The sequence below is a fragment of the Setaria italica genome, chromosome IV (genome assembly GCF_000263155.2).
Source record: "Setaria italica strain Yugu1 chromosome IV, Setaria_italica_v2.0, whole genome shotgun sequence".
NCBI classification, from domain to species: Eukaryota; Viridiplantae; Streptophyta; class Magnoliopsida; order Poales; family Poaceae; genus Setaria; species Setaria italica.
The window spans coordinates 34,469,795-34,495,725 of record NC_028453.1 but is presented as its reverse complement, the minus strand read 5'-3'; the positions used below and the strand labels follow the sequence as shown (position 1 = coordinate 34,495,725).

Sequence of the window (25,931 nt, the reverse complement as noted above, 5' to 3'; positions counted from 1 at the left end):
AAGGGCAAGAGGGGTGGCGGCAGATAGGGTATAGCCCGACCCTCAGACTGATCTGCTCTATGATAGCTTCGTACTCTTGAGAGAGGTTTATGCTCTGCTACTGATCTGGAAACCTTAGCGGGCTACTTCTTATTATGGAATCTTTGTAAAGGCCTCGTAGTGTCTCTATATAGTCACACCTCGGTAGTGTGATAAGTTCCTGATCAGCATAGCATGGTTGGGTCCAAAGTTTTTCTGAACTTTTACCTGACTTGTAGGTAAATATGTACAACCTTTGCAGAGTGTAAAACTGATATATCAGCCATGCTCACGGTCAAGAGCGGCCTGGACCCTCACATGATTAATAAACTTGAAGATGGACTTAAATCGTTAATTTGGTTATTTATTGTGGCCTTGTTGAGTACCAACTATAAGTGTACTTATCCTTGCTTACTACTGCTTAGAAGAGGAGGGTGTGTGAAGTTTTCTGAAGATGATGCTGAGTTCTAGGCGTACACAGCCCCCAGTTGATTGTCAGGATTAATTTGTATATCTCTGATAGACTCGTAAGTCATTATTTATATTCCTTTACGTGATACTGTTACTGTTATTCACTTATGATATCACTATATGTATGAAACTTGATCCTGCCATATATATTGGTAGCACTTGGTTTTGTTTTAAAGCAGGGGGTGACATTAGGATAAATGGTGTTAAGAAAAATAGAAAAATTTATAAGTAGTGTTGGTGAATATAGAAATTGTGTTATGAAAATTAGAAAATTTATAAATAGTGCTAGGAAGCACTCCTCGAGATGGAAAAAATCAAGGCAATTCAAGAACAACTCAGGGGATTTTTCTGGACGAGGTAGTAAATTCAGCGGGGGAGTTCATATTGATGGATCAAATCTGCATCACCGTCAGGACTCGGGTTCAGAATAGTTGATCCAAAATGTTGAACTTGGAAAGTTGATGCAATGTAATATTATTCATAAATGTGAATGCAGAAGATATATATATATATATAATATTTAATATTATATCAAATGTAATATTATAGATAAATACAACTTTATATATATTAGCGTATTAGAACTAGTATACGTAAAGGAAAAAATACGAAATACTAATATAGAATAAAGAAAATGAGAAAAGAAACAGAAAAGAAAAAAAACCTTTGAGAAAAGAAATGGAAAAGAAAAAAACCTTTAGTACCGGTTGTTTATACCTACCGATACTAAATTGGCCTCGGCCACGCGCGACGTGGCGGCCACTTTAGCACCGGTTGGTATAAATAATCCGTACTAAAGGGGGCCTTTAGTACCGGTTATTTGACCCGGTACTAAAGGCCCCCTTTAGTACCGAAGTAGCAATACTGGTAGCACAACCAGTACTAAAAGGAGGTTAGGAACCGGTATTGAAGGTGCTTCCCCAGCAGTGTTACGCGCAGGAGGTTTGAATTGCTTTCCTTTTGCATACTGATCTGAATGGCTTTCATTTCAATTTTCTAGGATGGTAGCCAGTAGCCACCACATTCCTTGTTTTTGAAGGACAAACAAGCCTATGACTAAAACATGGCATGCTTACCTTTCTAGAGACATAGATGGCGTAAGCAGTGTAGAAGAACCAAATCTCGGCTGAAGTTGGTCAGACTTTTTTTCAGCAAAAGTCCTGGCCGACTAAAGTTGTTCAGACTTACTGCAGGAAATATGAGTTCTAGGACTAAAATTAGCCCTTCAATCAAGGAAGACATGTCAGGTAGGAAGCTAGCTAGAGATACCTTTTGGTGCCTCACAAGCAGCATCTTTTCCATCATGTTTAGAGCTCTCTCTTTTTTTTTTTCTGATGTCTCAAGCAATGCTTGCAATCACCATCCTAGCTAGAAGTCTACCCAGGAAACACCCCATGATCCTTTGAGAGTTTCAACAACTGTAAGATGGGATGTGATTGATGCTATCGTCGCATGATTTCATTCTAGTTCGCCAGTCACTGTTTCAATCCAAAGTTTTAGGTTTGCATTGGAACAATGGCACACATTGCAAAGCTGAACAGCATGATATAGAGTATTTGCCTGACTCTCATGATTAAAGAAAGAAATATTCAGAATGATGAGCTATCTTTCATGAAAGTGTATAACTCTGAAAACAAGGCTGAATGAAAAATCAAACACCTCTAGTAATTGTGCATTAATTCGCATGCCGCCATGGATTGAATTATGCAATGGATTAAGATGAGAACAAAATTGTACTACAAAGGGCCAGTTTGGCAGGGCTCCGGCTCCGGCTCCGTGCGCTTACCGAAGCACGGAGGAGCCGGAGCCGCACCAAACAGCATTGACCGCGGAGCCATTTTTTGGCACATTTGGGAGGAGTCGGAGCCGTTTTAGGCCTGCATGGAGGAGCCCAAAAAAGTGGCTCCGCGGCTCCGGCTCCGGCTCCGCACGAGGAGCCCCTCGCGAGGAGCCCTGCCAAACTAGCCCAAACAACTGCTCCTCACTTCTCATTTCTCAAGAAGCTGCCCCATTCAATTCCCTTCTGCATCAGGATCATCTCTGGCAGTCCCACAACGCTGTCGTGAAATTAAACTTGCGAGACGTGGCATATCATCATGTGCAATTAAGGGGCCGGTCGCCTTGCGCATCAGTTCCGAACTCTGAATTCCAATACACATGCAATCATCTGTGATTGTGAAAGAAACTCATGGTGCAATCATGAGGATGAATTAAGCAGATGCATTGGGAAGGAACAATGATGAGAAATATATGTTGCCGGGAGAGGCATGCTTCTTGATCACTAAGAAATACCACACCAAAATAAGGGCAACTTGGTACTAACTGACTATTCCCTATCAAACAGTTAAGATGCATAACTGACAAATTAAGGCGTTACTGGCCCTTGATCCAAAGGACAACTACTATTTATCTTGCCTGTTCTTACTTTAAGTTATCATCAGCACATGACAGCGAACAAAAACAGCTGTAGCCTTGTAGATATGACAAGTCCTGAAATAGTGACACTAATTACTCGAACACAGTGACACTAACTACTACCAATTGGTTAGAGCTGGATAGAGCTGGCATGGGTTAACCGACAGAATGGTACGGTGGTTGACCATAGTTTAACTTATTGCTAAATTGCAGTATCTAGATCATCATGACAGTGCTTGCTGTACTATATAAATCCAGTAATAGGGCACATGTACAATTAGCTAGTACAATACTCCTACAACTTCTGGTTCGTGGTCCGGTTGATTTGTTTACTGGTACTGATTCCATATAGCCTATGGTGGGCTAGCTGAGAGAGTACGTACCTTTGGGTTGCCCTCGATTCTTGCTAATCTTTCACCAAGGAACACATGCAGCGTTGACAAGAAATTAATCACACGGACTTACGGTATTATATATCTACTCAGGCTAAACACAATGTGCTATGAGTCTATGAGTTGGATTGGATGAATCATATATTCAATGTTATCACAAGAGCGTTGAGAACTATCAAACCTTTGCTTACCTGCTTGTAACTTGTCTTTTTTCTTTTGAGAAACCATCAGTAAATTTAGCTGAGTACTACTCACCTGATCTGCATTCCCATCATATCTCCAGCAGGAAGCTCATTGCCGACACATGAGCTGACCTTAACTGCAATTCAGCTCCATTATTTCATTGCTAAATGAACATTCTTCCGTTATCTGTCAGCATCAGAGCTCCATCAGAACCACTGGAAATCTGCGGCTTCTGAATAAATGTCACTAGTACTAGCGTCATCACAGAAAGTAGGAACATCACTCAACAAAGAGAGTCGTATAGCAGCTCATCTCTAGTGCACCCATGTGACATATAATCAACACTTCGAAAGCAATCAGCTGACCGGATTCGAAAAGGATCAGTTGGGCCAACAAGTGCCACGGCTTACGGCGATCCTCTAGCTCCTTTCCAATCAAGTGCCTAATCATACCAGCACAACAACCTTTCGAGCTCCATATATCTCCATGATGCCCATCATCACATGCCGGGCACATGGCAAGATAGGGACGGCCGGGCTCATCGATCAGAAAACATGAGTTGCTCCAAATGGACAGGTGAAGTGGAGCTTATCGTGGATATATGTGTGCTGGCTAGGAGCGAAAGCTACAGACACGGCAGGTCCACAGCAGCAGCACCTCGTAAGTTTCTTTGTTGCCATGCGCCGTACCTTGCCGCTGATCCAGCGGTACTGATACATGCATCCCCATGAATGCTGTTATTGGCTGCTTGTGTTCCAGCGGCTGAAGCAAGCAATCCCCAAAGGCTTAGTTCCTCACCTAGTAGAGGGAGGTATAACACATTTGCAATATGCTGACGACACAATCATCTTCATAGAGTTGGAGGACCAATCAATCATACACACAAAAATTTTGTTGTATTGCTTTGAGAATATGTCAGGACTGCGTATCAATTATCAGAAGAATGAGGTCCTGGTGCTAGGAGGTTCTGAACATGAACAAATTAGAGTGGCGGAGATGCTAAATTGCAAAGTGGGATCTCTCCCTATAAAATACTTGGGAATCATGGTTCATAGTAGACACATGTTTTCATCTGACCTTGCTTATGTACATCAAAAAGTGGAGAAAAGGCTGCCAACATGGCAAAGCTCAAGTCTGTCTTCAGGAGGGAAGATGATCTTAATTGAGTCGTGCCTAAGCTCAATTCCTAACTATACTATGGGGGTATATCTTTTGCCAGGAGAATCACATCACAAAATGGACACAGCTAGAGCTAACTTTTTCTGGCATGGACCTAATTTGAAGAGAAAATACCACATGGCTAGTTGGGAAATGATCGTTGTACCTAAGAGAGGGGGTGTGTTAGGTTTTACAAACACAAGAGTGATGAATAAATGTCTGCTGGCCAAATGGATATTCAAAATAGAGAGAGGAGATGATAATATATGCTGTAACCTGCTAAGGAAGAAGTACTTAGGACACAAGGGTTTTTATAGTTGCAGAAAATCTGGGGGGTCTCAATTCTGGAGAGGTCTGCAGGAAGTGCAGGAATGCTGTCAGAGAGGCCTCGTTTATATAGTTGGAGATGGGAATAAGACAAGATTTTGGCAAGATGTGTGGAAAGGTGCATGTCCTCTAAAAATTGCTTTCCCTGGGCTGTATGAAATCTGTAACCAGCAAAGTTGGACAGTGGCAGAAGTTCTTAGAGATGGTGAGATTCAGTTAACTTTTCATAGAAATTTTGGTGAGCGAGAAACTCAAGAGTGGGAGGGATTGATGTCATTCATTGAAGATGTTGAGCTATCTAGTACTGATACTGTGAAATGGGCATTAGAAAAGTCTGGTAATTTCACAACTGCTTCTCTGTATAGAGAGTTGACATTCTCTGGAGTGGTAAACAGATGGATGATGGAAATTTGGCAAGCCAAGATTCCATTAAAAATCAAAGTCTTTATGCGGTAAGTCTGTCAGGACAAAATTCAATCTGCGGAACAGTCAGTCAAACGGAATTGGCTGGGAAATATTGTGTGTAAAATGTGTGGGATGCTGGAAAGCACAGATCACATTATATTTGATTGTGCCATTGCACAGTTTGTGTGGTGCTTCTGTAGACAAGTTTTTGCTTGGCAATATACAACAAAAACAGTTAGGGATTTTCAAGAGAGGGTGTTAGAGGGGATGAATAATCAAACTAGAGCTTTTACTGTGTTTCTTTTTAGCTGTATTGGCTGGAGCCTATGGCTTATAAGAAATGATTTTGTATTCAACAATATAGTGGTAACCTCTCCTGATGTAGGCATATATCGTTTAATTTCATTCATGCAGAGATGGGCGATATTGAGCAACGAGGAAGAGCGACGCCGGCTGGACGAGGGGATACAAAGTTTAAAGCTTCGGCTCTCATCGTTGCAATCTGAATGAAGGGTGCAGTCTGATCATATTAAACTTTAAGTGTGATCTAGTAATGATATGGTCGTTTGATCTAGCTTTTGGCTATCTGTAATAACAGTTTAGAGGGTGTTAGAGTGTGAGGTTCAGGAGTGTGATGCTACTATAGCTCCGAATTCTGTTCCTAAAATTTGTAAAACTGGTGAACCCAGTTGACTTACCTGCTTTCTAATAAAGCTGGGCCAAAAGGCCTTTTATCTAAAAAAAAATGTGTGCCCTAGAAATCTAGAATGGTGGCACTCATCGGTGCAGCCAAGGCCGGGTAAACGGTTAACTGTAACTGTCAAAGGGCTCTGGATCAAGATTTTACCGTGATGAGATGGATGAAACCCTAGCTTGGCAAGTTATTGCGGCCCCTAGCTCGCAAACGGCCAGTTTTGGCAGCCACATTCTTGCAGAGTGCTGATGGAGTGTACTCCGCATGTGCAGAAGTGCAGAAGGATATTGCCGTTGCCATGGAGCCTTTACTATGCTTTTGCTGCATCAGCAGCCATCCCAGGCCCATCACGCACTGCGACCGCAATGCAAATGCGGCACGGGTCAGGACTCAGCACTGAGGAGTTCGTTAGGGTGGTGGCAGCACGGCGGCAGTCTGCTGTGTCTGCAGCAACGACACACCGATCATTATGGCTGACGACGTCGTTTGTCGTCGGCGCGGCAGCGGCAGCGGCGGCGGCAGAGTGCAGATGGGCACCACCGGGACCTGATCGGGATCGGAGCGGCAGCAGCCTGGTCCCCGCGCCGGTCGCGCCGCTGTCGCCTGATCCCGCGCCGGCGTGGCCCCGGCCTCTTCTCTGAACCTGCTGGGCAACGAGATATGCTTGTCAGCTTGTGGAAATGGCTTGGCTCATTGATCCCACATGCAGGCTGCAGAGTGCAGAGCCTTCTCCCAGAACAGGCCGTCCTTCCACTTGGTTCATTTACTGGACTTGCAAGAATGGAACACACCGGCATGCCTTCCATGGAAACTGCGGCGCCCATATGGGCTATGGCCATATCCGATTCTTGGTGTTGATGCTCTACTGCAGTGCTACCTGTATAGTGTATATCATGCAAAGCAGAAGCATCATCACATCAGTAGCGGAGCCAGGATTTAACGTTAGAGGGGCCAAGAAGAGTCATACGAATTGTACATAGTAAACCTCTATATAGAAAATCATTAACTCATATAATGTAAATTAATTCATTTAGCTAAAGTTCATCCATTTCATCTAAGCTAGTAATTTTTTTGCTAAAATCTAATACTACTCCGTAAGTTAATTGGAAAGTGCATAATTTAGTCAACAAATTATGCAAATCCCCTGCCAGCCTCCGTTGGCTCCGCCACTGCATCACATTAAACAGAGAGCATCACTTGATAAAGGAAAGGAAAATGCTTCGTTCCATGATTTTATTAGGTGAGTGCTGTCAGATGGATGGATGATGGTGCAGTGAAAAATTTCATACTTCCATGTGATCTTTCTAGTGGCTTCGTTTTGACATAACAATTTCAGGAAGGAATAATTTTCTCTCAACATATACATCCGGTTCGAGTCCTAAACTCAGTAAAGGTTTTCTACAACTAAAGAGCGCCTCATCCGTGCAGGCTCAAATACCTCATTCGTGTCTGTTATAGAATCGGCACCTGTCACCACGAAGCCAACGCAGATATATGACACATATTCGTGTTGGCAAGTCACAACTCATGTGTTTTCACGCGAAATATATGTGTGTGCCGCCTTTGAAGATCTAGATGTCTTTTGTCTCTCGGATATACTCGTAAGGGGGAGGGTGTTACGTGTATTTATAGGACAAGTATAAGTCCGTGTACGTGAGTGTTTGTTTGTGAGTGTCTGCGTCTATTTACCAAGTTTGGTACTCGAAGACCTGGTAGTTTAGATCTGCCCAGCTAGATAGGCCCACATATGAAGTTTGGATGAGCCAACTTTTAGATCTGGCTTAGCTAGGGCCATTAGACCTATGAAGTTTAAATAACTCCAATCTTGTCGAAAAGGTAAGCCTATTAGGTCTATGAAATTTGGGCGAGCCCACACTTGATCTAGGTTGGCCCATTATGCCTACAAAGTTTGAATAATAACCATTCATGTCTGTTCAGGCACTAATATTATCCAAAAACATTGTAGTTGCAGCCGTTTTTTTTACCAGCAAAAGTTCAAAAATTAGCTGCAATTAGTGATTCGCACAAAGGCGCCAAACACACCACACAGCATAAAAGTGCATGCGTGCATGCATATTTGGAGATGACAGAGTTGCAGTTTGTAACACATTTTAAATAAAGTGCTATAGGCAATGTAAAATTAATTACTTTTTATTTCTTTATGATATTACTGATTAACATATTCTAACCAATAGACGAATGGACTAAACCGAAAGCTTGCTATACTCTGGATAAGGCATAGAAGAAAAGCAGTATGCCGGTGACAAACTGCTTTAGATGTGGATGGTTTGATCTAGAAAAGGGTGTGAAATATGACAAAGCATTACTGATCAATCATAAATGAAGGCTAAGATATCTGACCAAGTGTTTTAGGCACCATATCCATCACCACCTCCTTAGCGGCAGAATTGCTTGTTGGTTGCCTTCAAGACAAATCCTATATGTTCTTTGCTCATTCCAACTGTGCCAGATGAAGTCGATGGTTCGCCTCCTCCAGTTTTTTAATACTATCAAGAAGGAAAGCAACTTGGTGCATTCACTGCCGATATTGCTGATGATCTTGCTGAAACAAGTATACTTCATGAAGCATCTTGCTAAAACAAGTTGTTGGGATCGCTCAAAAACCGAACGACCTTGAGCGGTATTCGTAGGCAGAAACTTGCTAACCTCGCAAGATCAGGGCCAGCAGATAAAACTCAATTAACCTCGCAGGTTCTGAACCAACGTATAACTCGGTTAACCTCGCAACTTCTTTGTTACTTTGACTTTGAAACTAACAGTTATTAGCTGATGGCTAAGTTATAAATTAACTTACCCTCGAGTGTTCGAAGCTAATCTTGAGCACCGAGCTTTTCACTCTGCTTTTTACTCAGGATCGGAACTAAACTATACGCCACGAGGTTGGGCATCTATCTCAGGCTCGAGGTTGAAGGCACGAGGTTAAGAAGCTCTTTCAAGGCTAAGGGTGCGAAGCTGAAGGCTTAATCTGGCACAGAGAAGAAGTCCCGAGGTTAAGGATATGAAGCCGTGAGAAGCGTGACTACATGAAGGCGTGAGAAACGTGACTACATGAAGGCGTGAGAAGCGTGACTGCGTAGGAGAATTCAATTTGTACACGTTACCCCAATGACCCTTATGTACGGCATATTCTAGGAATGTAGTAGGTGAGGAAGGATATTTTCGGGATGTAAAATGGCTCACGGGTCACTATAAAAGGGGAGCCATACCCCACTGTAAAGGGAGATCAATGATTTTCAAGAGATTAAGTGTTCTGTTGTGTTGAGACCAACACAAGTATACTTTATGAAGCTAACATATTTGAAAGTTGGCCCATAAGGAAACAGACCAAGTAATATCGACACGAGGACAGAGATATTGATCCTGATATGGGTAGTAATTATAGAAGCGAGGATGAGGGATCACTGTGATAGTGATGGCAATAATGAAAAAAAAAGTGATTCACACATGCATTGAATGTTTTACATTTTTGTATCTTTGTTTCAAGAATAGTTTTACTGTTCTTCAGTGCTCTGTTTAAAAATCCTGCTAGCTTTGTTGTGTGGCGGTGACATTTTAAATATATCTCACGTAGCTTGATGTTTTGCATTTGTTTACTCATCTGTATGTAGAATGTATCTTGTTACTACCAGGTGAACATCATGTCAGCGGGTGCCATGACACTATCCTGAAGAATACTTAATAAACGTGGTGGATGGTCTGGGACAGGGGATACGGCTGTGTTAACTCCTCACAATAAAGAGTCTGTTACCATTGTTGATTGTGTGAACTCTATTTATCTTTTGACAAGTTTGATCATTTTAAGGATTTGAGGGCATAATGGCAAGGTACAAATATTCACTTCTTGCACGCAAAGTGACAGTAAGGCAGGAAGGAATGTAAGATTCATAGATGCGTTTATTATGGAGAACATTTCTCTTTCTGAGTTTTAAATCTGTGCGGAAAAGTAGTCATCTGGAGGCGTACCTGGCAAAACACAGGACGCGTTTTCAGCTGTGGAGGCGCGTGCTCTAGTCTGGATGGGTGGTACGTTTGACGGTAATGGGCATTGTTACTAATGTACATTATCCACAAAGATAGAACAAAGAGCAAAGATTAAACAGAAAAAGACATGTATATGAACACAGAAACGCTACGAACTTATTGTTAAACACGGAGCATAAATATCAGCTGAATTTCAAAGGGCAATGTTACGAGGTTCAAATGTAGGTACATGAGTTTCCAAACAAGCAAGAACAGTGTGTTTCAAACTTTCAATGGGATATAATAATGAGATAAAAGGTGGGCCACGTAGAAATTCCTCTCTTGTACTTGTAACATTGACTAACTTACTTCTGGCTACATCAGAACCACCAGGTGGGCCTACAATGTCACTTCTTTTTGTTTAATAATTTACCATGTCACTTCTGAAAAAAGGCGAATGTCAGCAATACACCATCCAAGTATATATATTATCTGTTACATCACCAATAGAAATTGAAGGACTAGGTGGGCTTCGAGTACAGCAGCTTCAAAGGCCTTGAGCACAAAAGTAAGGTTGCAAAGAATTCTCCAGCAAATCTTTCATGAACTACAATGTCTGGATTAGAAACATCCCAACAAAACACTAGAACAGATAAGCTTTTCCTTAATAATGCTACAAGTATGTTTTCTCAACAGCCGTAACACTATACAGACCTACCTGCTAGTTTTCCTTAATAATGCAATAAGGCAACAAAATGTAATCTTGTGTACACAGAAATCAATTGCAAACCCTGAGCCCACATTTGTATAAGCTTTAAAGGACCTACTAATAAAATGATAGAGTATATTGATTGTCAGTGTCATTAACAAATCAGTTACCCCTGCAGAATAAAAACCTCCCCTACTTCCACAAATGCCAGCATACCAGATAAAAAATTGCATTGGAAAAAAACAATTTCTCCAAAAAAGATTAAACACAATATGGTTGTATGAGCATGCGCAATGAAACAAATATGTATGACCATGCAGATCAACACCAAATAGCCCACTTTTGGGACTTGTATGTTTGATTTTCACACCCTTCACCTAAACCACTTTCCTTTACATGATAATATCCCTTTGCAGAAGTGCAGGCAACATTGCACGTTGAAAGCTTATCAAAGCAGAAAATTGTTCAGGATTTCCCTTTGCAATAACCATGTAATGGATTAAAATCTTGTAAACAAATTGGCACTGCATCATAACACAATATCCTTACAGAGAATCTGTCTGAAATGGACCCCTTGATCATGGAAGCAATGATCTGACATAAGAGAATATGCATCAATTTATAATTACAATTATTGAGTTGAACCCTGCAATGCATTTTTCCCAGTAATCTAATAATACTCCATTTATGCATGGAGTATAAAAACAATTTTAGACAGTTTAAAACCGCCAAGTGTTGAACACAAAACCTGTTACTGACAGAGAACAAGCATATCATGGAATGCTAAGTAATTGTAAATGTTCGCTAAGATAGATCTTCAAATAGATTTCAAGCATACATGGGATATTACTATTCCAAGTAATGATAACCATTCATGGAACAGCACCTTATCCTATGCGTGAATGCATGATTTCTTAGGCAAACACTCATATATGGCCCTAATGATAGTATAGCACAATTCTGCTGGTTAAGGTAATAGCTTCTAGCTCTACTCCACATTTTACCATTTCTATATGATTTTTAACTTAAACAATCTGCATACTGTAACGTGTCTTGAAATAATGACTTCTTAACTTCAATAGAATGAATCTGTAAACTCTATGCAAGCAACCCATAACTGCCGACCTCAATAACTGTTACTTTTGAAGGGTGGGTATCAATTGCATTTTAACTTACTGATAATTTGAGCACTGTTTACCATAATGTGCATAAAACAGCTAAGACTGTTGGTTGCCTCATTAAGTGAAAGGAACAGTAATAAAAAATATATTTTAGTTTACCTTGTCACCATCATCTCTCAAAGTCTTCGTCCTCAAAACAAGGATTTTAAAAAAAGTTCCAGTAGCACTTACCAAAGAGGGAGCATGCCAGTTTTGTGAAAAATCACGCAAACAGACAGATCACCTTTTTGTCTTTGGATCATAAACCAATCCAATTTGACCTTTTTTATCCAGCAACCGTCATTAGTTTGGAACCGCAATTCTGACCCTGCTTGACCTTAATTTCGAACAAAAAGATCATTATAAATCTTCAGGTACAAGTTTGAGGTAAGTACATACTAGTAGCCACACCGGACAGCTCTTTTGTGTTGCTATACTTATATTTTATAAGTAATCAAACTAAGTGCTCTTTAGGTCGTTGTTCTATTGTTTGTGAGCATAAGGTATGGAAGCTCACATGGAAACTACAGTTCATTAATGTTGTGATGAATTATCTTGGCACACTATCCTAAAACCAAAAAAATATTGAAAACGAATGAAGTACCAATGGAAGTTCGATGGAAATGTCGCCACATTTATCGCACTGCAAACCATGTGGCAGACTCCTCCATCTACATGACCCTATGGAAGGATGCTTTACAAGCCTCCAACCTCGGCCCTGGAAAGTTCATGAGAAGTATCAGATTTCCTTTTTTCCAGTTTTTGCTGTTGCAAAATTTGTCAAGAACAATCTGAAAGTGGAACTGTCCATTCACAACAGCTGCTACTGAATAACAGAAAAATGCATTAGGAAGTCAGCACACTAGACAAAACAATGTCAGGACTCAAAGAGTATATACAGATGTTTCACTCTCCATACTCACAAATTTTCATGACCTTCGGAGACAAATATAGCAAAACACGAGTAAGACCATTGACACCACAAAGACTACCATTTACACAACATCACTTCCTGAAGGAGACTTATATGTACCTTTGAGATAACAGTAGCTGTTTGCACATGCTTTGATCAAAATATTGTAATGTTCAGTCATAAGCACAATCAGGGATATTGGTAGTGTTAAACATAAAAAATAAGCTAATGCAAAGCTAAAAACACAAAGGCATTTCAGTATGAAGAACAGAAACAGATTGAGAGTGTCGCAAAATTTCAGAAATCTTGGCATATCTGTAGTACAAAATTTCCCCACTAACTCTTTTCACAAGTAATACTACATATAAAGTACTCCAACACCTCAAACCCTTAATGAGATTTCCCAACTTACAACAATTTCAAGATAGAAAGATATGAAAATGTCACCAAGAAAGTAACTACAATAGCTATCTGGAAGTAACAGCATGGGTAACCAAACTCCTCAATTCAGCTAGATGTTCATCAGTTGAGATGTTCAATGTTAACCTTAGGTTAGTCAACAAAGCCTCCTGCTCCCAGCTAATTGACCCACAAGCATACAAGGCTAACATTGTTGCACGATAAGCATGCAACTCCAGTAAATGGGTTTCTTCCCTTGATCCATGGTTATCATGTTCTGATGTTTCTCTTTCAGATGTAGAAGCCTCATCATCATCAGTTCTACTACAGATATCTCCAGTTTGGTAGACCAAATTATAATGCTGTGATTTATGGGGGCTACTGTTAGGACTACAGCTAGCAACAGAGGATGATATACTCTCAGTGTCACTAAAATCTTCAGCTGTTATAGTATGCCCTTTATAACTAGCATGCGTGTATTTCTCACCCAGCATAAAGCATGGGGAATCAACAGCATCTACCTTTTCAGCCAAACGGAGTGAACCTCTATCAACCAGCTTCGAGTGTCTTCCATCTCTATGCGGTGTCCGCAATTTCTTTGTGATTTCACTGCATTGAGGATGTGTTGTTATAGCAGACGACTTTCTCTTAATGCCTCTAGATGTAGCACCCTCAAAAGCATTCTGGTTTTCAAGTTGAATATGGCTGTCCATTACCAAGTTGCAGCCTAAGTTTCCATCTTTTGATCGACCTCTGAATGAACCATCCAAGCATTTTGCGGAATACTGCAAATGATTGGAAAGACAGCTCGTTAGGATCGGGTATTCCGATTTATAATACTTGAGATAAAATTGGAATGAAATTAACTGCATATGGGTGAACATCAAAGAACATCAGAATTATAGTAATTCATTGGACATACAACAGCAAGACCAGATGAACTGTTTGATTGATCTAATAGAAATAAGTAATGGAAATAATCTAATTTGAGAATTAAAGGAACAAAGCATTACCTTCTGAGTCACAATCCATTTGTCATCTAGCCACAGCTTCCTCAATCGAAGATCCGATGCATGTGCCCTCGACTCCAGGGAGGACCCAAGGAGCCGGACAAGATAATGCTTCTTGCCCAGCACTCTCACCACCTCCGCAACCTTCCACGAGTAGCTATCAAAGGCCTCAAGAATACTACCCACAGCCCAGCATACTGGATCATCCGCTGGAGGGCAAGGTCTCATCAACCTTCTTGGCACCCTTTCAACAGCCACGCCAAAGTCAACCGGACTTTCATCGTATCTCACCAAGTAGGTGTGTCCATTGCCAGAGACTATCTCACCAGGCCTCCAAGAACCAAAGGGCACCTCTGCCTCCTGCAATACCTCCACCTTGCTTCCCTTGAAGAATCTCATCGGATTGTTTTGCTTCAAGAACTCTGTTGCAAAGAATAAATCAAAGATATTATCAATAATCGAACAAATCAGATTAACATACGTCAGAACAAGAAGAATAAATTAGATCAACAGGAGCCAAACACGAAGATTTCAGGCTTCTACAAGAGCCCCCTGAAAGTTTTTGGTGAAAGAAATCGCATCCTTGACTGACGAACAGCGCAAAACTCACAGCAGATAAATCAAGTGGAGGAACCATTACAGCGCATGCATATCGGCGTAACGATCCGTTACAAGAACAGAAGAACAAAATCGAAGCGAATCGCTTGAGGCGTTCCAACAAAACATGAACCAGCGTATTCACCGGGGGCGGAGTTAGCCTTGGGCATGAGCGCTCAGTTGAACGCCATCTTTCGGCAAATTTGGACTTGATGATTGCTCATCTAAGCCGGAAAAGGGATCGATCTACACAACAAACTAGTCTAATCTAAGGAGAGAGAGGAAAAAACAGAGGAAAAATTCATCCAACCAAAGTTAGGGTTCCTTACCAACAAACGGAAGCAATGGATCGGCAAATCCAATGCCAATCGACGCGGCGCGGGGCGCGCGAGTGGCCGCTTGCCTGCCGTTCTCCGGTGGAACCGCCAGAGGCCGTCGGCTCCCGTTCTTCTTCCTCGGTCGACGGAGGAGCGCGGCCGGCGTCTGCGACGTGGCGGCCGTACAGGCGGGGCGATTCGACGACTCGCCGCCGGAGAGAGGAGACCTCGGTGATTCGCCAGCACACGGCGAGGAGGATTTGACGAGCGGAGAAATTAGGGGGTGGGGCGATTTCAAGAGCCGGAAATAGGAAATTTAGTCGATATAAAAAAATTCCCAATTAATCGAGAAGCGGGTGGAGGCGGTTTATATGCGTGGGATGGGCTGTGGGTTTGCGTGGTTGCGCTTCCGAGTCCGAGGCGACAAGTGTAGTCTCATCACGGCCGTCGGATCGAAACGGACCGGGACCATTGTTTGGGCCTCTGCCAGCCCATCGGTCTTGGGCCATCTGATTGGGGTTTGACGGCTGAGATCGAGGATGGGGTTCTCGGTATGGATTGTCCGGATGTTTTTTAACCTAGTTTGTCCACGTGTAAAAAAATGTTTCTCCAATTAGTTTTTTTCCCCCTTTTCTTGGAAAAAATAGTACGGTTTAATTAACCTAGTTGAGGATGCATGATCTCGACAATATTATTTTGTGTGATGTGAATCTAATCGAACTCGTTTGGTTTCCAATAGAAAAAAAAAAGACTAGTCATCGACATCTGTAGCTCAGAATAATAATGAAAGTCGTACAAAGATGGTAGCATCTCAATTCAAAGGGAGATGAAAAAGGATGGTGAAAGTCTAATAAGTAACTTCAAAATATTTTTCACAAGAAAATTAAGAATGACACCCCTAGATCTGGCGAAACTAATTATCGGTGTCCATAGTATGGTCCTCATCTTGGCCACAAAAATAAGTCTAATGTGAGAATTGTATAATTCACATTTATATTATTGTATGTCCTCCTATGGCAGCATACTTACTACATTGGAGCTCCGGGTCGTATTCACAAAGATCCTTGTAACCAAGAAGACATTTGCTTTTTACAAGGGAGATTAGCTTGAGGTAGTTTACCATGTGACTGTAACAATTTCTTTTCCCTCAAGTTTTCGTGGCCATCAAGCTCTACCACGACCCAAGCCATGCTAGTCGTCTCCATCCGGTGAGCGCCGTGGTAATGCTTGGCCGTCACGTTTAGCAGCTGCTATACGGTTTCCCCCCCTTCTCTTGACATTAGCTGGTGTCAGTTTCGCTTTTGCTTCGTTACTTGGCTTTCATATTCCTTGCGTGCCGGAAAGATGACCCAACAAAAAAAAAATTACAAACACCCACACCACGCACGGAGCACAAAGATAACCTCTTTTCACAAACTACTTTCCCCCAAAAAAAAATTGTTGTTTAATAATTATAATTGAAAAAAAAATTTGTGGTACCAGACTACCAGTAGCTTTCAGGTTATGGTTGGGTTGGGGGGCAACGAATGGCCGCCATTGGCCGTACCACACTGCGTTTCTTGGAGGCGGTTGCCCATCGAGCAAGAGAGGCCAAGTTTAGACGGAGACACCTCGATTTGCATCTGAGAACGATCGCATGCGTGGGTCCCGGGCTCAGAAATTCTTCGTGGTCACGTGTCGAGGCATGCGGGAGATTTGCTTCACGCATGGAACAAGCCGGCTTATCCCATCGGGTGGATTATACCAAGCTTCGCTCTATCGGGAATTTGGGACGTGGTGACCTCGCAGAAGGGACATTGCCACGTAGGCGCACGGGCCCCGCTTTCCTTTTTGTGTGTGCCAGGAGCGTCGGTTTACAGAATTGCAGGGGGCTTGCGATCGTGGGGGCAGACTGTTTGGACGCTATTCGGAGAGTGTTTTTTATTCCGACGTCGCTCTCTGTCAAAATTGCAGAGAAAGTTGATGATGGAGCGTCCATTGTCCAGGCCACCTTGAGAGCATCGCCCAACCGAACCGCTGCAAATAGATGTCATTTCATAATTTTTGTCATGGTTACGTTGATGCTGTTTTTAAAGCCTGAACAAATTGGTTCTCGAACAGATGCCATTTAACCTCTTTTTTTTTATGATCACTTTCCACCAAGTCACCCAATTAACTGTTCAATGACAAGGAATGCGTATGTATCGTGTCAAAAAGTAAACGGCATGTAAGTGTACATCACCGTGGTTTAGATGGGAGTACAGAAAATCATCACCAGGATTTAGACTTGGAATTGGAAGATCAAGATGGGTATGCCATTTAGTTCCACATCCGCAAGCGCCAAGTACAGAGTGGCAAGAGTGCCTTGTTCATAGGTGCAAGTAACACAGGCGCTAAGTTCAAGCTGGAGCTGGATTACTTACAGGACAAAGGTGCTTCTAATGAGAAGCTTCTTTGAGGCAAGCACAAGCAACGGCAATGTGGTTGTGTTATCAATTAAATATTATGCATTCACATGTATAGAATGTGCAAAGAATAACACAACTTGTACAAAAAGAATATTAGAGCATGTATTGTATGCTTAGTGTTGGGGAAGAATACACATGACATTTGTATACAATATGTAACACTGAGCCGAAACAGCTCAACTCAGTATGGCCTCAAAAGAATGTATCAGATTATCGGAAAACCTGCTAGCAGATGAACTTTCTTCCTGATTCTTCTATTATCGTGCCTGCATATTACCAGATCATGTCTGATCTAATTTACCTTTTTTGCTCTATCTTTTTGAACTCAGAACTCTACTTCACTTGTATTATAGAACCAGATTCTAGCTGTCAGCTCCACTAATGATTCCCACTAAATCTCAATCTGCATACATAGCAAAATCATTGACATTAGAAAGTCTTCCAGTGGCGTAAAACACACACACAAGGAACATTTTTATGCTAAACTTTATTGCCAGTGGCAGGTGATCATCAACGCATTGAAGAACTTCAAAGACCATAACTGTCAAGGAAAGTGTGAGGGCATGGAGCAGATACCCAAATCAAATAAATGATTTTCCAAATACAATCCATTCGCATTTCAAAAGCCACTTTGAGCTGGATACAGATACCCTAATGATATGGATGATTTTTTTTAAATTGGCTCCGACAGAGTGTAACCATATCCTTAGTGTAAACTTACACAACAATACTATTTCAGGAACATGTGCACTCAATTCCCTGTTATAGTGAAAGCATGTTCTGTACAGCTATTGTGCAACAAGCAAACATGCGAGACGGAAGAAACGATGCCCATAGCGGCAGAATGAGCAAACGACTTGATATAGGAAGAAACATTGGAGGCTGGCTGCTGGAAACAGGACAATGGCCTGCATTTAACAAGGATGGCTGTCCACAAGACCACAAACCTGAACATGCTCGCCTATCATACCATACACTAGCCCATGTTCTGGATTCTCAGATTAGTAGTTAACTTGTGCTGGTCTGCTGGATCTTTCCTCCTTGGTGACAACTAACACTTAAGGTATGCCTTGACAACTTTTGGTGCATCCATTTGACAAAGCAAAAGGAACACTTTGTAAACTGTAATTAGAATAATTTAAGAGACTAAATGTTGTCCCTGTGTTTCCTGAACTTGGAAGACTGGAACAGACTAGGAGAGTCAGGGGCAGGCGGGCAGCTACATTCTTCATCTTCTTTTATTCACATTTTTAGGTTCAGATTTTTCTAGTTATGTTCGTTCTAGTTAATTTTGCATTGTTAGTATTAGAGGCATGAAATTGGTATGTTTGGCACATCGCACTCCAGCTGCAATGTTGCTCGCGCGTCCTAACTGATGCTGGGACAGAATCGGAGTCCTTTTTTTTTCCCCGGCGGCCAAATGATCTCATTTCAGGAAAACCTCCCCCAACACATTGCAGTTCAGATCACTAACACATTTAGGCAATCGCTAATCCATCATCGGCTCAGGCTCAAACTGGGGAGAAGAAAAAAGGCCCCTCCAGGGCGAGGGGGGCAGGAAGTCGAACGGAAACCTTACTTACCGAGGTGGGTGTGAGAGGAGGCGGAGAGCCAGAGGAGGAAGGCGCAGACGAGCAGCACCACCGGGATGCAGTGCACGGCGCGCGACAGCGCCCGCGTACGCGCCGCCTCCCGCCGCCCCGCCGCCGACAGCGGGTCGTACGTCGGCAGCGCCGCCTCGCTCACGCTGACGCCGCCGCCATCAGCCACGCGCGCCCCGCTCGACGACCGCCTCATATCCCCGCGCCCGCCCGGCGACAAGAGACGCGGCCGGCGGCTCCGTAGCTCGGCGGCTGTGTGGACGGATAGGGCGCGGGGAACTCGACCCCTTGGGCAGCCGATCCGATTGGCCTGGCGGTGCGCACGACGGGTGTGCGGTGGTCGGTGAACGCCCGCCGCCGCCGCCGGTGCGCTGGGCGAGGGGTGGGTGAGGAGGAGGTGTGGTGGCGTGGCGTTGGAACGACCGCGCCGCGCCCGCGCTTTGACGACGCGACGCGGTGCTTTTGGTGCCGCGTCAGCGTTAGGCAGGCGCGCAGCTTCGCGCTGGCTCGGCCCGGGTGACTCGTGGAAGAACCAGTCCACCACCACCACAAATTCCTATTGGGTTCTTCCCTCCGGCCTCCTCCGCGTCGGCAGTAGACTGAGGGCAAGATCAATAAAAAAAAAAGAAACGGAACAATAAAACGAGAGCAGCATGTCGCGTGGACTGGACAAGGCTGGACCGAGCAAAGATCACATGGGGTCAACAAGCATATGTTCCCAGAAAAACATGCAACCAGGAAAACAGGCCCCCAAGGTTCACAGCTCATAAGATTCGCTATCGCCATCCCATACCATCTCAAAACAAAGACTCCAAGCTCATCATCAATCATCCGGATATCACCACAATGTATGGTCAAAATTTGACATCACGTTGCCAATGATTATTATATTCAGATCCTAAAAACTATGGATTTGCGCTACGATCCTCAACATTCCTAACGATGGTCATCACCGAAGGACCAGAGTCATGTTCCATAGCTCCGGTCTCCAGCATCCCCAAGGCCCGGGACAATGAAACTGCAGTTCATTTGCAAGAATGAGTTAGCAGTGTGATAATCGTGGTTGTGCATATGCTAGTTAATTAACAGTACAAATGTTAAATTACCCTTTCTCGTTCACAGTTTGATCCATAGCTCCTGTATACACACAGATCCTGTAGAATGGGGGTAAGAAGATTATACCATCATCATCAAGGTAACCTTGACACAAAATGTTGCCAATGTATAGAACTACGAAATGTACCCTGGGAATCTTTGATTGAGCTTCTTGAGGGCAGGAGGAGCAGCAACAGCTGATATCTGCACAACAATGGATGCTTAGACAACACTACCCAGATCTTTTTTAACCAAACGGATCTGTTATTTTATTTCTTAGTAACTCACAATTCTTATCTGACTGATTTCAGCTCCACGCTCCTTGACCAGATCAACTGCTGCAGTGACTGTTCCACCTGATGGAGAACACAAGGTAACAGAGAAAAACATTACGACACAGCGATGCCACTAAATCCTTTTTTCCAGACTTGCTTCCATATATTTGCTACCATCTGAGGCACATGCCGTCATGGATATAGGGGTGAAATCAATCAGATGAACACAAAAGAGTAACAATCCAGTATAACAATTGGCTGTGATAAACAAGGAAAAGGAAATACCAGTTGCTAGCATAGGATCTACAAGGAGGATATGGCATCCTTTTGGGAATCTATCAGGTAGCCTGCACTCATAATTACACAGATCATCAATATACCAAATAACATTGGCAATTTCATATAACAGGCTATTATAGGTGCAACAACGGAACAATTTAAATAACTTGGATCAGAAGATCTTGCGATACATCGACTCAACTAAGTGTAAGATAAGATATAGGAAAACTAGAAAAGCAAGCTGCAGTTCATAATCATTGCAGTTCATAACTTATCTTGTGCATTTTTTTTATCAAAAGTGCAAAAGAAAAGGAATAGCACTTACTTATTTAAGTAAACTGAGGGCAGTAGCGTTTTCTCATCCCTGGCCATACCTTCATTCAGTAGAGGGGAAAAGGGGGGAACACTAGCAGTAATCAATAAGCATTCTTAAAATAACTAAATAATATTGAAAAAATATATTAGACTGATTATGATGTGCAAAATTTGTCCAGGAAAGAGAAGTTGAAGCACACCCATGCGTTTCTGGACATATTTAATCAGCAGAAAGTGTTCAATCAAATATGATGCTATTTGTATGTCAAAAGATTAAAACATAATGCATTACAAACATCAGCAAATATTCAATCTTCCAGCAAGAAATTGAATTTTCATGAACAACTCAAAAGTTTTTTTTCTCACCTAAATGGAAAGTTCTGGTTGATGGCAAAATTGAAGTCGCAAGATCTGCAAGCGCAAGCCCTGCTCGAAGAATAGGTACAATCTGAAGGAACACCATACAATTCAGAATTCACCAATTAGAGTGTGCCAAATTTGTATAAAAGTTTCTGGAGAGGAACACTAACCATGATCGGCTCCATCTCACTGATGGATTCCACAACAGCAGTTCCCACAGGTGACTGGATCTCCAGTGTTACTGTCGGCTACAAAAAAGAAAGTGGGGAACCAATATAATTCATCATTATTATATCCAATCTGAACAAAATAGATCTCAAGTTTCTTTTTCACATTGCATTGATCGTTTATTTCACATATACCATAAATTTATCTTAAATCAAACACTCGCATCAGCACCACCGAATGCCAGCATTCCCATCTACTTTAGTTATATGAACATACCAACCAATCCCTGGTCGCCTCATAGATTAGCAGTCTCCCTAGCTCTCCCAAGGCACTCCCTGCAATTAATTTTCACCAGCAAGCAAGATGCGGCAAAGGAGATGAATCAGAACTAGAAAGCACAGGCACCCAGGCTAAGGACCAGATTAGCAATCAAGAAGAGAACTCACTGAAGGCGTGGGAAGGGGTAGACCGATCGCGGAGCACGGAAACCCAGTGGCTGATCAGTGGGTGCGCAGGTACCACCACCTGCCAACGGCGCAAGAATCAACCGCCCCCATTATTGATCCCCGAGAGTAGTACGGTACCAATCACAAACGCAATATCCGAGAGGGCTGAGCGCATACCTTGAAACCGTCCATGGAGATGGCGGTCGTTTCATGGTTACAGTTCTCCATCGTCCGCAATGGGCCTGTGGGCTGTGGCGGATCGGCGGCTTCTAGGGTTTAAGGTGGCAGGAGGGAGGAGGTGTGTGTGCGCGGAGCCGCGGACGCTGCGAAGACGAGACCGACTGATGGAGACGACGACGAGCCGGTCAGGCAGTGCCGTAAGATTAGGGACGGGCCACCAAAGGCCCACGTAATTGTAAACGGGCCAGTGGTGTGGTGGGTTCAACTTCAAAGGCCAACGAGGAGGAAAGGAAAGTTGACGGACGATCCACTGAGGCCCACGCGCAGCGACACGGCCCATCTGAAGTTCGTAAAGGGCTAAAGGCAAAACCCACGTATGTAGAAGAGGAGGACTGCGAATTATCCGAAGAGCTCGCGGAAATGGCGACGGTGCTGCCGCTCGCCGTGCTCGCCGCCGCCTCGGCCCCTGCCGCGCCGAGGACTTGCATCTCCGTCGCCCCAGTCCCCCCGCCCTTACTCGGAACTCGCGTGGGTCTCCTCCTCCGCAGCCCACCGCGGGGCGTCGCCTGCGCCCTCCGCCGGAGGCCCTCAAAGTACAAAGTAGCCAACCTCGTCTCGCGCACGCAGCTTAATTACGTTGTCTGTCCTCTTTGGTGTGTCTATGTTTATTTGTTGCTTGGATGAACCATGAGATGCCTTTGGATGCTAAGATTGGGGGGAGTAGTTGGGGTAGCGGGTAAGTTCCTAGGCAGTACTGATATAGTTGCTCATATATTTGTTTGAGATGTGAAGTGATTTTACCCCAGCACAGTTCTCTTCCGGCCTTATCCTCTACCTTAACATACTATCAACAGCTGTTTTGGATTTTTTTTTCCATGTTCCTGTATGTACTGCTATGAATTCAAAGTGGAGGGTTTGATGACAAAATTTCCTTGTTCCAGACTAAAATCCAGAGTGAGGAGGAGGTGGTGGCAACGGAAGATGCCATGGACAATGATGACGAGGATGGTGCGCTGGAAGCACTTTTCAAGCAGCTGGAAGAAGATCTTGCGAATGATGATTTATCTGTCGATGACGATGATGATGAGATATCAGAAGAAGATATGGCCAGATTTGAAAAGGAATTGGCAGAAGCAATTGAAGATGTCGGCGGTGTTGATGAATCAGCAGGGGATTCATTGCTGAGCTCTGGAGACTATGGTAATGATGAGCAAATAGACAGAAGCGAAGGACCAGAGCTGAAAACCTGGCAACTCCGGAGATTGGCTCGTGCACTGAAAATAGGTCGGCGTAAAACTAGTGTAAGCACTAAGCAGCTATATATTCACTTGAGTTTCTTTTTTCTGTTAACTTTCCCTTTCAGAAATCAGCTTGATGTATGTTACACTTGAGCACTCTTTTGTAGGAATAGGAAAAGCTTTAAAACTCGAAGTATTGAAAAGTTTTCCATTCCTATTGCAGATAAAGAATCTTGCAGGGGAGCTAGGCTTAGATAGGGCTTTGGTCATTGAACTTCTCCGCAATCCACCTCCAAAACTTATACTCATGTCTGATTCTTTGCCTGATGAAGCCCCTTCTAAACCTGAAGTGAAGGAACTAGAACTCCCTGGTTCAACCACTATTGATGTTGATGAGGTTGGTACCACTGAAATCGATCCACAGATGGAGCTTCCAGTTCATGTCATGAGCGCAGAATGGTCTGCACGGAGAAGACTAAAAAAGGTGCAACTTGAGACCTTAGAAAGAGTCTACTTGCGGAGCAAACGCCCCACGGTAACTAGCATTTCCATCAAGATCACCAATACCACTTTAGTAGCGGGGGTTTTTTGTATCTTCTTCTACAACGTAGAATCATTTACTTTATTGCATTTCATGCAGAATACAATGATCAGCAGCATAGTTCAAGTGACAAACCTTCCACGAAAGACCATTGTTAAGTGGTTTGAGGATAGAAGGGAACAAGATGGAGTCCCTGACCATCGTGTTGCATTCAAGAGATCTCTATCTGAGACTGTAGCTAGTTCGTAACTTCTTCAGATAAGCCTTTATTCTAGTGTTCACATGGAAACCCTTACGAGCCTGTAATTTGAACTTGTAAATTATGAAAAGTTTTGCAAGCCAAACATGGAGTATCTTTAGATTGTAGCAATACTATCAGATCAGCCAGTGTGACAGGTACAACTCCTAACTGGCACTTGCATTTAAATTGGCTTCACACTGGACCACCATTTTGACTATTGGCTTCAGTAAAAGTTACTTTGAGGTTTGTTGACCAGATCTTTGATTTGCTGGGTGATAAATGCTTGTAGATTCTTTCACATTGTTGGTTTAGAGCCTTTGCTCGTCATTTCACATGATCTTTGTCGTAGCCTGGTTTCTGTGGGGCATGTGCACAGTATTTTTATTTCTTATTTTTGTGCAAGTGATGTAAGATTTCCCACAGTATTAGTCTATTAGGTGAGCTAAAAGTGAAACTGTATGACAATCTATATCAGATGTTAGGAAGAGGCAGTGACAGCATAACTGACACCACGCCTAAGAAGCATGTAGTAGTGTTTATGGCCTAACCAACCAATTATGTGGTCCAACTGGGGACAGCACCTTTTGTTTGTATATGATCTACTGGACCTTTTTCATAACTGTGACTCGATGTTCAATTTTCCATGTCGTTGCTTGAATCTTGGGTTTTGGGTAGGTGAGTTATAATATGTACATCTGCCTCCACTGCCTGAAATCCATGCCACTCTAAACTTAACTTCAATGAAAATGTATTGTTATTTTCAATAAAATAGTTTGCTCTGATGAGTCTGCAATCTGGACTGGTCATCGCAGCCAACAGGTTCAGATGGTAGGCACAAATTTTCAGTGATAGATCATAGGTGTATCCAGAGAGATCTCTTGACACTTATTTAGGACAATATTGGTTCTACCTCTATCGTTGATCTTTATATAATTATGATGATGCCTTTACTATTCAGCACTGTACATATTCAGTGACTAGTGAGGATGGGAAGCAAGAAAATGCTTGTGGGGCTCTTGTGATTAGAATATACCAGGAGGGAGACTGGGAGAGTCGGAGAGACATGGGAGCATGGAGATGCGAAAAAAAAAGAAAGAAAATTGACAATAATAGTTGGTAATTTATATGTCAAATCATATGCTGCAACGGAAGTTTTAACTATTCTCTCTTAGAGTAAAATCATGTTTTAGTACATTGAACTTTCAATTTTTGTATACTGTATAAACAATCTGACTTCTTGGGGGTTGTATGCTGTACTTTATTATCTAGTAAATAGCAACGGTGCATATATGACACGTCTTTAAGGCCACAACCGTACAGCCTTTGTTTCCTCTAACCTATATAATGATGTTTGGCTGTCAACTGATAGTCTGATACTAACTAGAGTTGAGTACAATTGCCATTTGCCTTTGTTTCTTCCCCTGGCCCCTCTGGACTTTTTCTTCACTTGTACTAGTCTATCATTAATCAATTTCTGGTAGAGATGACCGATATCAAAGGTTTCTAACCAATATTTGTTAGATACATTTAGGGCCTGTTTGTTTCGTTGGAATCTGCTAGAATTGGAATTAGTTTCCAAGGTCACTATATTTGGCT

The 25,931-nt window shown here is 42.7% G+C and overlaps 3 protein-coding genes across 7 annotated transcripts; 1 reads left to right on the top strand and 2 right to left on the bottom strand.

The window, feature by feature from the left end:
* Positions 1-10,227: 10,227 nt before the first annotated feature.
* On the bottom strand, positions 10,228-15,493 carry LOC101769744. 4 transcript variants are annotated; one of them, XM_014805101.2, is made up of 5 exons: positions 15,162-15,492; positions 14,239-14,657; positions 13,747-14,010; positions 12,518-12,631; positions 10,228-12,250 (listed from the first exon to the last, which is right to left on the bottom strand). In XM_014805101.2, the coding sequence occupies exons 2-5, from the start codon at positions 14,632-14,634 to the stop codon at positions 12,200-12,202; spliced, it is 825 nt and encodes a 274-aa protein (XP_014660587.1). In that variant the 5' UTR covers positions 14,635-14,657; positions 15,162-15,492; the 3' UTR covers positions 10,228-12,199. The 4 variants fall into 4 exon arrangements, 3 of the variants coding, with proteins under 3 accessions (XP_014660587.1, XP_012700991.1, XP_012700992.1); XR_002677364.1 differs by having other exon boundaries at positions 12,518-14,010; positions 15,162-15,493; XM_012845538.2 differs by lacking the exons at positions 10,228-12,250; positions 12,518-12,631 and having other exon boundaries at positions 13,706-13,834; positions 13,942-14,010; positions 15,162-15,491.
* Positions 15,494-19,957: 4,464 nt separating this feature from the next.
* Positions 19,958-22,475, bottom strand: LOC101768934 (uracil phosphoribosyltransferase). The gene is made up of 11 exons (XM_004965903.2): positions 22,313-22,475; positions 22,136-22,214; positions 21,966-22,024; positions 21,692-21,769; positions 21,528-21,609; positions 21,172-21,220; positions 20,853-20,914; positions 20,581-20,648; positions 20,441-20,496; positions 20,304-20,351; positions 19,958-20,215 (listed from the first exon to the last, which is right to left on the bottom strand). The coding sequence occupies exons 1-11, from the start codon at positions 22,361-22,363 to the stop codon at positions 20,164-20,166; spliced, it is 684 nt and encodes a 227-aa protein (XP_004965960.1). The 5' UTR covers positions 22,364-22,475; the 3' UTR covers positions 19,958-20,163.
* A 232-nt stretch (positions 22,476-22,707) lies between these two features.
* Positions 22,708-24,590, top strand: LOC101768261 (protein OVEREXPRESSOR OF CATIONIC PEROXIDASE 3). Of its 2 annotated transcripts, none has more exons than XM_004965902.2 (4): positions 22,708-22,915; positions 23,257-23,616; positions 23,777-24,088; positions 24,194-24,590. In XM_004965902.2, exons 1-4 carry the CDS (start codon positions 22,736-22,738, stop codon positions 24,341-24,343), a joined length of 1,002 nt encoding a protein of 333 aa, XP_004965959.1. In that variant the 5' UTR covers positions 22,708-22,735; the 3' UTR covers positions 24,344-24,590. The 2 variants fall into 2 exon arrangements, with proteins under 2 accessions (XP_004965959.1, XP_022681414.1); XM_022825679.1 differs by having other exon boundaries at positions 22,708-22,954.
* The last annotated feature ends 1,341 nt before the right edge of the window (positions 24,591-25,931 follow it).

Excerpts from the sequence above, each read along its gene's own strand:
- LOC101768261 (XM_022825679.1), top strand. The coding sequence starts at position 22,736 with ATGGCGACGGTGCTGCCGCTCGCCGTGCTCGCCGCCGCCTCGGCCCCT. Across the intron at positions 22,955-23,256 it reads GCACGCAGCTTAATTACGTT|ACTAAAATCCAGAGTGAGGA; the intron begins GTCTGTCCTCTT and ends TCCTTGTTCCAG. Across the intron at positions 24,089-24,193 it reads TGCGGAGCAAACGCCCCACG|AATACAATGATCAGCAGCAT; the intron begins GTAACTAGCATT and ends CATTTCATGCAG.
- LOC101769744 (XM_012845537.2), bottom strand. The coding sequence starts at position 14,634 with ATGAGATTCTTCAAGGGAAGCAAGGTGGAGGTATTGCAGGAGGCAGAG. Across the intron at positions 14,011-14,238 it reads AATGGATTGTGACTCAGAAG|TATTCCGCAAAATGCTTGGA; the intron begins GTAATGCTTTGT and ends AATCATTTGCAG.
- LOC101768934 (XM_004965903.2), bottom strand. The coding sequence starts at position 22,363 with ATGGAGAACTGTAACCATGAAACGACCGCCATCTCCATGGACGGTTTC. Across the intron at positions 22,215-22,312 it reads TCTCCATGGACGGTTTCAAG|GTGGTGGTACCTGCGCACCC; the intron begins GTATGCGCTCAG and ends CGCCGTTGGCAG. Across the intron at positions 20,915-21,171 it reads CCCTCAGTTTACTTAAATAA|GCTACCTGATAGATTCCCAA; the intron begins GTAAGTGCTATT and ends TTATGAGTGCAG.